General features: G+C 40.4%; 1 protein-coding gene across 2 annotated transcripts in view; it reads left to right on the forward strand.

Annotated features, from left to right (window-relative positions):
* The window catches only part of LOC125446598 (zinc-binding protein A33-like), a 30,251-nt gene extending 16,731 nt beyond the window's left edge, over positions 1 to 13,520 (forward strand). For both annotated transcript variants that reach the window (XM_048520298.1, XM_048520299.2), the window contains exons 3-7: positions 107 to 202; positions 3,073 to 3,306; positions 8,495 to 8,517; positions 11,373 to 11,488; positions 11,946 to 13,520. In XM_048520298.1, the coding sequence (XP_048376255.1) occupies positions 107 to 202; positions 3,073 to 3,306; positions 8,495 to 8,517; positions 11,373 to 11,488; positions 11,946 to 12,490 (1,014 nt within the window). In that variant the 3' untranslated portion in view covers positions 12,491 to 13,520. The remainder of the gene's footprint in view (positions 1 to 106; positions 203 to 3,072; positions 3,307 to 8,494; positions 8,518 to 11,372; positions 11,489 to 11,945) is intronic.
* The last annotated feature ends 858 nt before the right edge of the window (positions 13,521 to 14,378 follow it).

The raw sequence follows: 14,378 nt of genomic DNA on the forward strand, positions 1-14,378 counted from the left end.
TGAATGATACAGCAGGCTAAAGGGGCCTGCTTCTATTTCTTAATGTTATTTTGATTTGTAATCCTTACAAACCTATCTTTTATGAAGCTCACTGTTTCTATTTCAGGAAAAATTGGAAGAGGCTATCAACTCCCTCCAGTCCCAAAAGGAAAAGGCCTGTCAAAGCCAAAGCCAGGAAGAGGCAAAGATTTGTAAAGTAAAGGTGAGTGTCATCTGGTTTGTCTCATCCACTGTCTTTCTCGGCAGAGGATGTTAGGACTTTTGAAAGGAACATGAATATTCCAGTATAGTAATGTCTTTATTTAAAAATTGTAACCTTACTGTGGCACTCCAGCATTTATTGAATTCATAGAATTTTCTTAAGATGCATGTGTTTTTTAAGATGGTAAGACAAGTTTAAAAAAAGTGGAATCCTTAGCTTTATAAGCAGAATTATAAAGTGTCGTTATGGACTAAAGTTGAGAAGTTTCAGTATTGTTCAAATGCTGAAAAGTTTGGAGAAAGGGAGGTCAAAAGCGGTTTGAAGATTCAGCCTGAAACATGGACTTTGCTGCTCCATATTTTTAAATAATCAAAGATCCACAAAAAAAATTAAGTGAAATATTGGCCTTTATAGCTGAAAGGTTAGACTATAAAGAAAATTTGGCTCCAGTGATGCAAAACCATAGTTAGACCATAACTGGAGTGATCTGTGCAGTTCTGGACATCACTGTTTAGAAATTATATATTGAATTTGAAAGAAGTACAGTGTACACTCATCACAATGTTACTCTAAATATATTGAATCATTGAGTATTTAGGACTTTGATAGTATAATAGAAATTCTTTCTGCTGTTATAGTGGTTAGGACAACAGGTCATAAATTGAAAATCAGACCAGATTATTCAACATAGAATAACAAGTAATGTTTGCATAGTCCTGTATGAAAATCCCAAGGTGCTTCACAGGGACATCCTAATGCACGATTTGAATATAGAGGTACAAAAAGGATAATGAAGGAGACAATCAATTGCTCAGTGAAAGGAGCAGCTTTTAAAAAGCAACTGTAGAGGTAGTGAGATTTGTGGAGGAAATTCCCGAGCCAGCGTTAGGGGAGTTCAGACATCTCAGGGGACCATGGAGCTGAAGGCAATTATTGAGATAGAGAATGCCAATGCCAATGAGAATTTAAAACCACAGATAGTATTTTAAAATCAAGGCATTGATTAATCTGGTGCTAATGAGATCAGTGAACATAATGGTGGGACAGTGGACTTGGTGCAAGGGACGATGTGAGCATCAGTATGATCTGTGACCTCAGGTTTCAAGGCGACAACATGTGGGAAGCCAGAAAAGAAAAGTATTTTGGAATAATAAAGATTAGAGGTTATCAAGGTGTGATTATATGTTTTAGCAGGAGGCGAGTTGAGGCAAGTGGGATGTGAGTGGCATGGCTGGAAATAGGTGGCCTCGGTGAACCTCTGCATTGGTAAATGGAAGTTCAAGTTGGAATCAAATGCAGCACGTGAATTTGCAAACAGACCAGTTCATGCTGGACATTTGCCATGAAGAAGAACAGTTAGCAGCTAGGGAAGGGAATTTGTTTTAAAAAAAAATGAGGTTAAACCCAATGGCTTTGGTCTTCTCATTATTTAATACATGGATTTTCTGTTCATCTAGCCTGATAACTTACAGACAGTGGAAAAATCAAGAGAGGTGATGATGAGGTAGAGCTGAGTGTTGTCCAAATGCATGTGAAATTTTTTACTATGTTTTTGTTTGATATTTATCAAGGGACAGCATGAGAATTAGATGGAGAACAAGGATAGATTTTTGTCAGGGCACTAGAGATACCAGTGCAGGAGCAGAAATTGCAAGTCGTATTCTAACTATGATATGTGTGGAACCAGTCAAGTGTATTCCAGCCTAGCTGTCTAAGTCAAAGAGGATGGTGTGGTCAACAGTGTCAGAGGCTGCAGATGGATTGAAATGGATGAGTAAGGGTAATTTATTTATCTTGGAGACTTGGCTGAAAAGAAACCTAATTTAAGTGATTTAAGCAGTGATTTCTCGGAGGGCACTATTTCATGGAAATAACAATGCATTCAAGGACATTGGAGATGAAAAAGCCGTTGGAAATGGCGTGATAGTTTAGTCATGAAGAGGGAAACGATTGCTACTTTATTTGATAAGTGGGTAATTACAGATTTGAATGAATTAAAGTATCTGATGAGACACCAATGTTGGAGCCAGGACAAAGTTGAGTATTGACGAGAATTGAGAGATTGATTTCTTGGATAAGCTGTATGGGTTTCCTGGATGAGAGGAGTTTGGAGAGGCATGTGTGGAGATAGGAGATGAACTGGAGAAGAATCAAAGTTGAGAAAGGGTGAGAGGAGCCTGAGAGAGAGATTGGCCTCGGGTTTTCAGCCTGAAACATGGACTTTCCTGCTCCTTGGATCTTGTCTGACCTGCTGTGCTTTTCCAGCTTGACATCTAGTGACCTTGGCCTAGTGAGCTCTGGGAAATGAAAAGAGTGGCAGATTTGGCTGTTTAGCCGGTCTCAGTATTATTGACAGAAATTCATTGGGTTCTGTCCCTTGTTATTGGAGGTAAGGATGGAGGGAACTTGGTGAGACACAGTTTGCAATGAACAAGAACAGAGACTGGAGATTTTCTTAACATTCCTTGGTGATCCTGGAATGATGAACAAAGATGAGAGTGAACAGTGGGGATAACTAGGATGAAGCAGAGAGTAATGGTTTTATTTGAAACAGTGGCATCAGGGGTGAAAATGAAAGTATGATTGATCAGATCAGCAGGCTAGCATGGTAAACATATGCTAGTCACAAGACAGGTAGATTTTCATCTTCACAGGCCACACACTGTACTGATCAGGGAATGCCTTTAACTATGATGTCAGGTCTCCTTGTAAAGTAAGCTTAAACTTTCTGGTCAAATCATGTTTGCACTTATTAGTTAGGTCGCACTTGCAAGCCTTAGCCAACCAAATTTTCTGTGGCTGTAACTCCAACTACTCAGAAACTAATGATAATTTGCATTGATAGACTGTGTTGGATGATTTTCACCCAGGAGCAAGGCAAACTGCTGAAGGAGCAGGTTGAAGCCGATCTGGTCACCATCTATCAATTTCTGGACACAAAGAAACAAGAGCTGGAAACAAAGATTGAGCAACAAGTGTGCCAAACCATTGAACCCTTACAAGAAAATGTGGAGAAGATCCACCAGGAAATGTCCTCGATTGAACAAACTATCCTGGATGTAAAGTTGCAACTGAGTTTCAAAGAGCCTCTGGAGCTTCTTCAGGTGAGGAGACAACCTGTGGCAAAGACTGAGTTAATGTACCCTTCACTTTTTTGCTGTTCTGCGCCTATGTTCTTTACTTGGTACTTCGTAGGCTTTGAGGAAAATGTTAATAGATAAAAGACAAAACAATTTTGCATTCTTATAGCAACTTGCCTGACTCAGCACCCATATCATTTATATTGTGGAGTACAGTCACTGTTGTTCTTGCAGAAAAGCTGCAACTATTCTGCACACAGCAAGGTCCTGTAACCAGCAGTTTGATGTCATTCAAGTGTGGTTGAAGGCTAAGTAATGACCAGGGCAATAAGGTCAATTGAATGTTTTACATTCACCTAATGGGCAGGAGAAGATCTTGGGTTACTATCTCACCTGTTGCAGTGCAGGACTCTTTTTTTTAAATGGGATTCTTGAAATTGTCAGACTTGGCTGGTCACGTGGAGTTTGAACTTATGCCATCCTGATTCGGCAGCGAGTGGATTTTTCAGTGATCCAAGGGTGATTCGACACCATGAGATAGGAGCAGATGGAGTACATGTGGTGTTCAGTATACTCACGGCTAATCTTGGACTCTGCCTCATTTTCTCCTGTGCTGTCCATATCGGATGATTCCCTGAGAGATCAAATAAATAAATCTTCTCTCACCTTATATATGTTCAATTATAGCTCATTGATGATTTACGGTATGGGGAATTCCAAATGATTTGGAACTTTGAGTCAAGAAATTTCTCCCCATCTCATCATTAATCTCCCCAGAAATGGGAAACAACCAGTGTTTACACTGTCCGCTGCCTTCATAATCTTTGATGTTTCATTGAGAATATTTCACATTTTTCTGAACAGCAAAGAATATAGACCCACTTTACACAGCTTGTAATCACATGGCAATACTTTCATCCTAGATGCAATCTAGTTAACTTCTGCTGTACTGCCTCTAGTGTAGCTATATCCTTTCATAAATATGGAGACCAAAACTGCTCGTGGTATTTGCTGTGATTTCACCAAAGTCCTGTTCAATTGCAGCAAGACTCCAATCACTTCGTAGTAATGGCCTCATGCCAATTACTAAATTTCACATTGTTTAAAAATATTCTGCATTTCCATTCTTATGACCAAAAGAAATAACATCATACCTCCATTAAATGTTTGTTTAGTTTGGGCTCCGCCACGGCCACTCAACTCCTGACCTCTTTCAAACCTTGGTTCAAACATAGACAAGAGAGCTGAATTCCAGACATGAGGTAAAAGTGACATCCCTTGATGTCAAGGCTGCATTCGACCAGATATGACATCAAGGAGCCCTAGCAAAACTGGAATCAATGTGTCAGCAGGGGCAAACTCTCCAGTAGTTGGAGTAATACCTGATACATAAGAAGATGGTCCTGATTGTTGGAGATCAATCATCTCAGCTTGAGGACATCTCTGCAGGAGTTCCTCAGGGTGTCCTTGTCCCAACCAACTTTAGCTGCTCCATCAATGACCTTCCCTCCATCATAAGGTCAGAGTGGAGATGTTCACCAATAATTGCACAATGTTTCGCACCATTCATGATTCCTCAGATACTGAAGCAGTCCATGTTCAAATGCATCAAGATCTGGATGATGCCCAGGCTTGGGCTGACAAGTGACCAGTAACATTTGTGCCACACAAATGCCTGGCTACGACCATCATGAATAAGAGACAATCTAACCACCCCTTGGAATTCAATAGTGTTACCATCTCTGAATCCCCCACTGTCAACATCCTGGGGGTTAGCATTGACCAGAAACTCAACTGGACTCACCAGATAAACATAGTGGTTACAAGAACAGACCAGAAGCTGGGAATAATGCGGCAAGTAAATCACCTCTTGACTCCTCAAAGCCTGTCAAACATCTACAAGTTGAAAGTCAGGAGTGTGATGGAATACTCCACGCTTGCCTGGCTGATTGCAGTCCCAACAACACTCAAGAAGCTGGACACCATCCAGGACAAAACAGCCCTCTTGATTGGCACTGTAATCCACAAGCATCCACTCCCTCCACCACTGACACTGAACAGCAGCAGAGTATACTATCTACAAGATGCACTGCAGACATTTACCAAATTTCCTCCGACAGCACTTTCCAAACCCAGGACATTTCCGTCTAGAAGGACGAGGGCAGCAGAGATATTGGAACACCACCACCTTCAAGTTCCCCTCCAAGCCACTCACCATCCTGACTTGGAAATATATTGCCATTCTTTCACTGCCACGAGGTCAAAATCCCGGAATTCCCTCCCTTAGGGCATTATGGGTCAACCCACAGCAGTTGAACTGCAGTGGTTCAAGAAGGCAGCTCACCACCACCTTCTCAAGACCGTCTAGGGCCGGGCAATAAATGCTGGCCGTGCAGCCAGCAAAGCCCACATTCCACAAATGAAAGAAAAAGGGTTCGATGTCACCTTGTCCATTCACTTAAACTGTTCTGTTATCTCTTTGCATTTACCTTATTTTCTCCTCACAGTGCTGCATTTCCACTTAAGTTTGCTGACAGTACAAAGTTGGATGAGTTACTCTGTTTCTTTATTTAATTAATTAATATTGGCTCTGAACAGATGAGGTCCCAGCACCGATCCTGGCAGCACATGTGCTAGTCACAGCCTGCCAAGTGCACCCACTTGAAAATGCCCATGTATTCCTATTTGCTGTTTCTGGTCCGTTAACCAATCCTCTATCTATACTAGTACTTCACCCAAACTCCTCTTGTAAAGAGACAGCAAAAACTGCTGATGTTGGAGTCAGAGATAACAGTGTGGAGCTGGAGGAACACAACAGGCCAGGCAGCATCAGAGGAACAGCAAAATTGATGTTTCAGATCGGGATCCTTCTTCAGGAAATTATGCAGATTCTGTTTCTCCAGCTCCACAATGTGTTATCTCTCCCCTTTTGTAAAACCTTGTTGGTTTAACTTAATCAGCTTATGATTTACTAAGTGCATTAGTAAGACTTGTAACTGGCCTGTGATTCCCTGTTGTCTCTATCCACACTGTCTTGAATAGTGGTGTTATATTTGCTGAAGTGGAATCAGCTGTCATTGTTCCCCAAACTGAGGAAGTTTGGAAAGTCATAGCTAGCCTGTATATTAGCTCAGTAGCTAATTATTTTAGAAGATATAAGCCATTTAGTTCCTGGAGGAATATTTAAATACCTTAATCTTCTTTCTGTTTTAGTACCGAGTTTACCTTCTGTCTCTGATATGTAACTGACGACCTTCACGTTAAGGTCATACACAAAGTATTTGTGAAGTGTTTCTGAAAATCCTCATAATTTTACTTGTCCCAGCTTGTAAGGGACTTGTGTTTACATTAGCTATTCTCTTTTCATAAAAGGTTTTACTGTCTGTGTATACTGTTGATGAGCTTACTCTCATTCTATTTTTTTTCTTCTTTTTACTAACCTATAGGTAGGTCTTTGCTAACTTATAAAGCAAACCCACTCCTCAGACTTGCTACTGTTCTTTAAAAGATTTTAAGCCTCTCTTAATCTAATACTATGCTGAATTGCCTTCGTAAGCTACAATTGGAACTTTATCGTAATAATGGATGCATTGGCAATCATCTTTCAAGATCCTGTAGACTTTAGAACAGTTCCTGTGCGATTTGAGGGTTGTTAATGCAACCCAACTATTCAAAAAAAGGGTAGAAAGACAGCAGAATTATAGACTGGATTAGCCTGACATCAGAGAGGAATATGCTAGCATCTATTTTTAAAAAAAATTAGTAGCAGAGCACATGGAAAACAGTGACAGGATCAGATGGAGTCAACAGGACTTTGAGAAGGAAATCATACTTGACAAATCTACTGGAAGTTTTCAAGAATGTAACTAGCACAGTTGATAATAGAGAACCAATTAACATGTTTTACTTGTACTTTCGGAAGGCTTTTAATAAGATCCCACATTAGAGATTAGTATGTAAAGTTAAAGTGCATGGGGTCGGGATAGTATACTGACATGAAAAGACAGCTGGTTGGCAGACAAGAAACAAACAGCAAGAATAAATGGGTTATTTCTTCCCCCAAGTGATAGGCTTGTCCCTTCGCTGTTCAAAAAAATCTATTAATGGTTTAGGTTAGGGATCTGTATGTAACATCTCCAAATTTGTAAATGACTCGAAGCTGGTAGGGGGAGGGCAGTGACCTGTCAGGGGATGCAGAGAGGCTTCAGTGTGATTTTGGACAAGTTGAGTGTCCAAATGCATGGAAGATGAAGTATAAATATGAGGTTATTCACTTTGGTAGCAAAAATATGAAATTATCTGAACGGCAGTAGCGTTATCGAGATGTACAACATGGAAATAGACTCTTTGCGCCAACTCATCCATGCCAACCAGATGCTCTAAATTAATCTAGCCCCATTTGTCAGACATTTGGCCCATTTCTGTCTCTAAGTAAACCTTTCCTATTCACATATCCATTCAGATGCCTTTTAAATGTTGTAATTGTACTAGCCTCCATCACTTCCTCTGGCACTCATTTCATACACGTAGTACTGTCTGCATTAAAATGTTGTCTCTTAGGTCACTTTTAAATCTTTCCCTCTCAACTTAAACCTATGCCATCCAGTTTTGGACTTGCTACTCTGGGGAAAAGATCTTGGCTATTCACACTATCCATGCCTCGCAGGGTTTTATAAACTTCTTTAAAGTTGCCTCTCAACTTCCAACACTCCAGGGAAAGTAGCCCCAACCCATTTAGCCTCTCCCAATAGCTCAAACCCTCCAATCCCGGCAACATCCTTGTAAATCTTTTCTGAACCTCTTCAAGTTTCAACATCCTTCCTATAGCAGAGGATCAGAATTAAATGCAGTATTCCAAAAGTGGCTTAACCGATGAGGGAATGGGAAAGATGCCAAGATATCCGGATTAATCTTTGTATTAGATCTAAATCACTTAAGTCTATTTATGATTCTCCATACATTCAGATATGCTGTTCACATCAATGCTGCCGTAGTGTGATGATTTTTTTTAAAAATCGAAAGGATTCTCCAAAGAGTAGTGCATTAAATCCAAAAACCTCATTCGGTGCTATTTGAGTCTAATGAGTGTGGTTAATTGAGCTTTCACTGCATGTTCTTTGTTGACAGTGTTATTACACAGAATTCTTTATCCTAATGTCAGATGTGGAGATTATAACCTTGTTATTTCTTTTGGTTTTTCACTTTTCTATAGGATATCAAACTGCTGCTGGACAGGTGCGTGTCTAAAGTTCTTTTCTGAATGTATGCTCCTGAGTTCCCATTGCTGGTCTGACTGGAAATGTACATTACCTGACCTGCAGAGACAGCACACTCCCATGTTCAGTACCCAAGCTCTTCTGGGTTAGTTGGTCTTGACTAGGATTGTGACCCTAGTTTATCCTCACAGCCTATGGATTTTGGAGAAGGATCACCAGAGTAAAATCATAGAATTTTTACAGTGTGGAAACAGGCCATTCGGCCCATTAAGTCTGCATTACACACAGACCCAGACCCCTACCCCATCCCTAAGCCCCACTTTTTGCCATGGCTAATCCACCTCACAGACATCCCTGGTCAGTTCAAGGCAATTTAGCATGACCTAATGTGCATACCTGTGGGTGAAAACTAGAGCACCCAGAGGGAACCCACACGGACAGTCTCCCAAGATCCCTGGCTCTGTGAGGCAGCAATGCTAATCACTGAGCCACTGTGCTCCGTTTGGTCGCTGCTCAGTCTCCTTGGCTGGAAAACACATTTGGTGTAAATCATAGTTTAATTGGGATAATCGTAGGTTCTTAGGTTCAAATCAGACTCCAGGGACTTGCACACAAAATCCAGACTACAATGCGTTCCTTTCGGAATGCTTAACTGTTAAGAAATGCTATCTTTTGGATAGAATGCACTTTCGAGACATCCTGTCATGTGGATGTAAAAGATTCCATGGCTACATTTTGAAGAGGAGCAGGAGATTTTTCCAACGCATATCCCTCAACCAACACCTAAGATAATCTGGTCATTATCACAGCCTTGCTGTATAAAATTAGTTGTTTTTTTCTGTAATACTGTTGTGACTGTTGTGATATAATTTGCACATACCTTTCAGAGACTGCAGCCTAATCTTTTGGATTATATGACCATTGTATATATCCTTGGAATTTACATTACCTAAGATTCATGTCTGTGAGATCTTGCAGCCTGGGCCAGATCTCCAACGTTTTTGATGTATTAGGTAGATGGCTTTAAGTATCATAGATGAGCTAGGAAATGCCTGGCTTGTAGGGCATATCACAATAATACCTTTGTATTTTGACCAAAACAGGTACTATATTCTTGGCAGTGCACAAATTCGTGTTTTTGCCAGATCATTTAAATGCTATGTGTGTTTCCATGACAAAAACTTCTTTCCAGTTATGTAGTGGTTTGATGCCAAACAACGTTACCAAGGATTTCTATTCGCTATTTGATTGCTGCCGAAGCCAAACACCTGGAGAGAAAAATCATTAGGCTTCCTCTCCTGGCGAAGTCATGCTCTAAGTCTTTTTCAATATGCATCAGTTGCTTCACTTAAAGACATTTCAAAGTCATAGATCTTCCTGCCAAAAAGATTTACAATAAAAGTTCATAGATAACTGAGGATTTCTAGGCCTACTGGAAGTAAGGATATTAGAAATACTGAGGTGGTGTTGCTCGTCATTTTGTCTTTTAGAATGGCTGTTGCACTGACACCTTTAGCTGACTAGGATCAGGATAAATACTTGTATCAGAATTGTTGGATCCAAAAAGTCAATTTGTGGCGTATTGGTGTTAAGTTTCTGACTACTAAACATCAAACCTTCTCTGCACACAGCTTCTATCAGGACGTTTCTGTCATACTCCGTTTTGTGCCCACAGAGATGATGCTGTCTTCTGTGTAAAAGCATCCTGGGATCTTGCACACCATTGTGTGCACATATTGTTGAAAAATATCCAGTTTTATGGAAAGTCCAATTTGTAACCTTTATGAGCAGTATGCAGTATGGGAGTATGGAGTGTTGTTAGTTCCTAAGAGGATCTCTGTGGATGTCACAGCCAATGCTAAAAGCGTGAGTTTGAAGAGGAATTTGGCAATCGTTAACTTGCAATTGAGTTTCTCAAGTGTGCAATTTTCTGAGGGTGTTGTGCTAGAGCCAGATTTACATGTCTTAGTTCTAAACAAATTCAACAATAACCATCTGTTGTATTAGCACTCATGTTGGTGTCACACCAATTTATGCGGTGTTCCTTTTTAAATTATATCATCTCTCTTCATCTTGTTCAGTTTGACATTCATCTTGTGTGAGATGTGAGTGGACATTTGTGCAGTGATAGTTAGATGGATTAATGTCTTCACATAGATATAGTATTGAATTGCCCTTGAGATCTCCAGTCACTTGATTTTATTTGAATATATGGATATACGGTCAGCTGCTCAGGTTGTTAGGTGTTCTTATATTCTGTTCCCTTCTTCCTTGGGCTGTGGGCACTGCGATGGTAACCAGCATTGATCTTACTCCTCATGGGCTGCTTACAAGTCCTAGGATGATGTTATAATATCCTGTGCATGTGGCAATACTAGCAAAAGTTTAGAATATACCCTTTTTAAAGGGGTATGCATATTGTATCACAACTGTAATTGTATTTCAAAACAAGTAGCACATTTTTAGCTATAAACATCTTTGAGCATGTCCTGTGACTTTTCTTTTAAACTGGGAACAGTTTCAGGCTTGGTCTGAGCCTTGCTAACATTGCCTCAAACTTGTATGAAAACAGTGCAACTTTGGTGTAGTGCTTAAGGGCTTCTGGCCTCTTCCAACTTGAAGAGATGAGAAATTTTGGGGAAAGAAACACAGAATTCTGAAAAAAACTCACTTCCTCTGAAGTGTCCTACCCATTTTGAAACCTTCATTCTATTTTTCTCCACAGCTGTTGCAAGACTTGCTGAATTTCTCCAGCATTCTTTGTTTGTATCATATTTCTAAAACCTGAAATATTTGCTTTTATCCAAGAAATTTGGAAGCTTTTGGTTTTGTAGAGCATAACGTTGTCATTTTTGTGATGATACTCCATTCCAGGTGTAAACAGGAGCATGTCAAACCAGTAGACGGACCCGTTGAGTTGCGTACCAACTCTATCATCACACCTTTCCGCTACGTTAAAATCTGGGATAAACTTAAAGCATTAATACCAGGTATGTGATCAACCAGTCTCTTGCATGCAGAGACAGTGTTGTAAATAAATTTGTTACACAGTAGTTATAGCAGCCTATGACTCAGTTCGTCTCAGTATCAGAAACTTGCAGGATCATCCCTTTAATTAACCCAAAAATCTACCCACTAAAAAAGCTAAATCTAATTCTCACTAATGTACACTAACATTTAGATAGAAAGTGGAATGTTTTCAACAGGTTATTTGATTAGTGTAAAAAAATATTTAGTTATACTCCGCCCTTAAACAGCCAGTCATTTACTGGCTTGGCTCCAATGCCACTCTCAGATTTCACGCTCCCTCTCACCAGAAACTATGCAACCCTTATGGTTCCTGAGTCTCTGTCCTGTGACTGGTTCTGAGACAAGTCCTTGTAGTAATAGCTGAATGTACGAATGTGTCCAATCAGTGTCTCTGTTAATGAGATGTGTATCTTGCAGCCAGAGAATTTCTGAAACTGGATCCTAAGACAGCACATCCACGACTTATTCTGTCCGAGGACCTCATCAGTGTGATCGATGGTGAGAAACGTCGGGACTCTGCATTCATGCCCCATCGTTTTAACCACTGGCTCTGTGTTCTAGCCAACACTGGCTTCCTGTCAGGGCAACATTACTGGGATGTAATGCTGGGCAACAATACCGCTTGTGTCATTGGGGTTGTCAGCGAATCTGCTGATCGGTCAATAACTAAACAGCTGACACCACAAGATGGCTACTGGGTGATTGAAATGGTCAATGGGAGCCTGGTCAATGCCATTGGCCCTGGTGCCAAGATCCTCCCTCTACGACGCAAGCCCCGTATCATCCGTGTCTACCTGAATTATGAGGAGGGGCAGCTGTCTTTCTATGATGCTGAAGACCTCTGTCCTATCTACACCGTACGGGACAAGTTCACAGCAAAACTCTATCCCCTCTTCAACCCTCACCACCGTAAGGAAGGGAATTTGGAGTCACTGAGTATATGTAATGAGACGGAGTGCTAAGATTCATTTGTTCCCAGCAGGGTGGGATTTTGACATTGTGACAGCCTTTCTTGAAGGGAAGTCTGTTGATGTTTAGAACGGCTGTAAGGCAAATAAATGAACTCCTCTTGGCATTTTTCGTCTTGTCGTTGTTGCCAGCCATTAAGTGTTAAAGTTGCTGGTTGGAATTAAACGGATCCTGACAAACTGGCTGGGAATTTTCACACTGGTGCTCCAGATTCCTAGGAGGAACTTATATTTGTCAAATCTGCATTTTCCATCTGTTACCTTTCCATGGTTGACTTTAAATGTTACAATATTGCTGGTTGAGGCAGAAGGAAGAGGGACTGCTGAATTCTACATGGGAACCAGTAGCACAAGCAAGAAATCCCAATCATCATGAAACACGGCAGATAAACAGAATAAATTCCCCTTGCATAGCAATTCGGTGGATCCATAAATCACACCAGCTCTGGAGTCCAGTCTACATGTGGAATCCAGCATTGGTGCCACTTTACTGTCATTGGCACTTGTTTCTATAGCAAACACACCAGTACAAGGGTTATCCCTCCCAATTTATCCTCCCTGCAATTCCATGTGTGGATTATATCAATTGGAAACTGGAATAGGCCTTTTGGACGTACGGGCATGGTCTGCCATTCAATAAGGTCAGTTATTGGTTCCTGAGTCTCTGTCCTGTGACTGTTCCTGGTTCTGAGGCAAGTCCTTGTAATAATAGGACTTTATTACAAGCAGGTCAGGTTATGGCCTCAATTTCACAGTGAATATTGACAGTTGTTTATGAAAATAATTATTGTAGTACTGGATATAAAAAGGCACAAGGCATCATATCATGAAAGGATGAAATGGCCAAACTTCTCTTACCAGTGTTTTATCAATGTAAAATAGTTCAATGGCCACACCACGTTGATGCTGGAAGGAACAAACTGAGGCAACATATTGAAGATTGTGACGTAAGGAAAAACTTCAAATGCATTATGAGTAAAGGCACAATTCAACCTGGAGTTTAATAAATGCATTCTAAATGTTTCATTATTGTACCTGGAATTTTATCATTGTTAGTGAAGTCTTTTTCAATTGAATACACTGTAATGTTCCCATTACGGATACCTCTGCAACCCTATGCTTTCACAGCCTTTTCAGTTCATGAACAATACCCAGCATTGGAGAATATGTCAGCATACTAACACTGACAGAAACGTGGATTATGGCGATCCTAAGAATCGATTTGATGGCATGTACCAAGAGGAACTATTTCTGTTGGCAGGTGTGTTGGTAACCAGAGGCTATCCTCAGAGCATATTCATGGCACACCTGACATTGAGGCATTCATTGGCAGGCATCAGCATAAAATGCTTTGGGAATATGTTGCTGTGGCAACTTTACCATGAATACCACCCCCCCCCCCAAAAAAAAACTCCGCTTGGGCAAAAGATTTCTAAAATTAACATTATTAATATTGGGGTGAGGGGAAGGGTGCATAATTCAGAGTGGCAAACTTACAAGAACAAATAATACTATTAAGTCACAAATGGAGGAGTTGTCCACAATAGTGTTCGTCACATCATACCGCATGTTGTTAGGGTAATAAATGATTCGGAAATCTGAAACAGGAACAGAAAATTCTCAGTGGCAAGTGTATGATGCACACCATTATTAATGTTGCATTCATTCTGCATTTGGAATGAACATTACATAAATTGTAAATTCCTTCATGTTCATTGATGATTTAACCTTGTGAAAACAAACCCCTTGAAGTCTTCATGAAATTTGCACTTGCTGATTTGCAAACTAGTCATTGTACTCATCACTGCAGTTTGAAACCAGTGATCAAAAGTAAGTAGCTTTTTAATCACCATGATACGTGTCCATCAGTATCTACCAGTAA

Source organism: Stegostoma tigrinum, chromosome 34 (assembly GCF_030684315.1).
Source record: "Stegostoma tigrinum isolate sSteTig4 chromosome 34, sSteTig4.hap1, whole genome shotgun sequence".
Taxonomy (NCBI): Eukaryota; Metazoa; Chordata; class Chondrichthyes; order Orectolobiformes; family Stegostomatidae; genus Stegostoma; species Stegostoma tigrinum.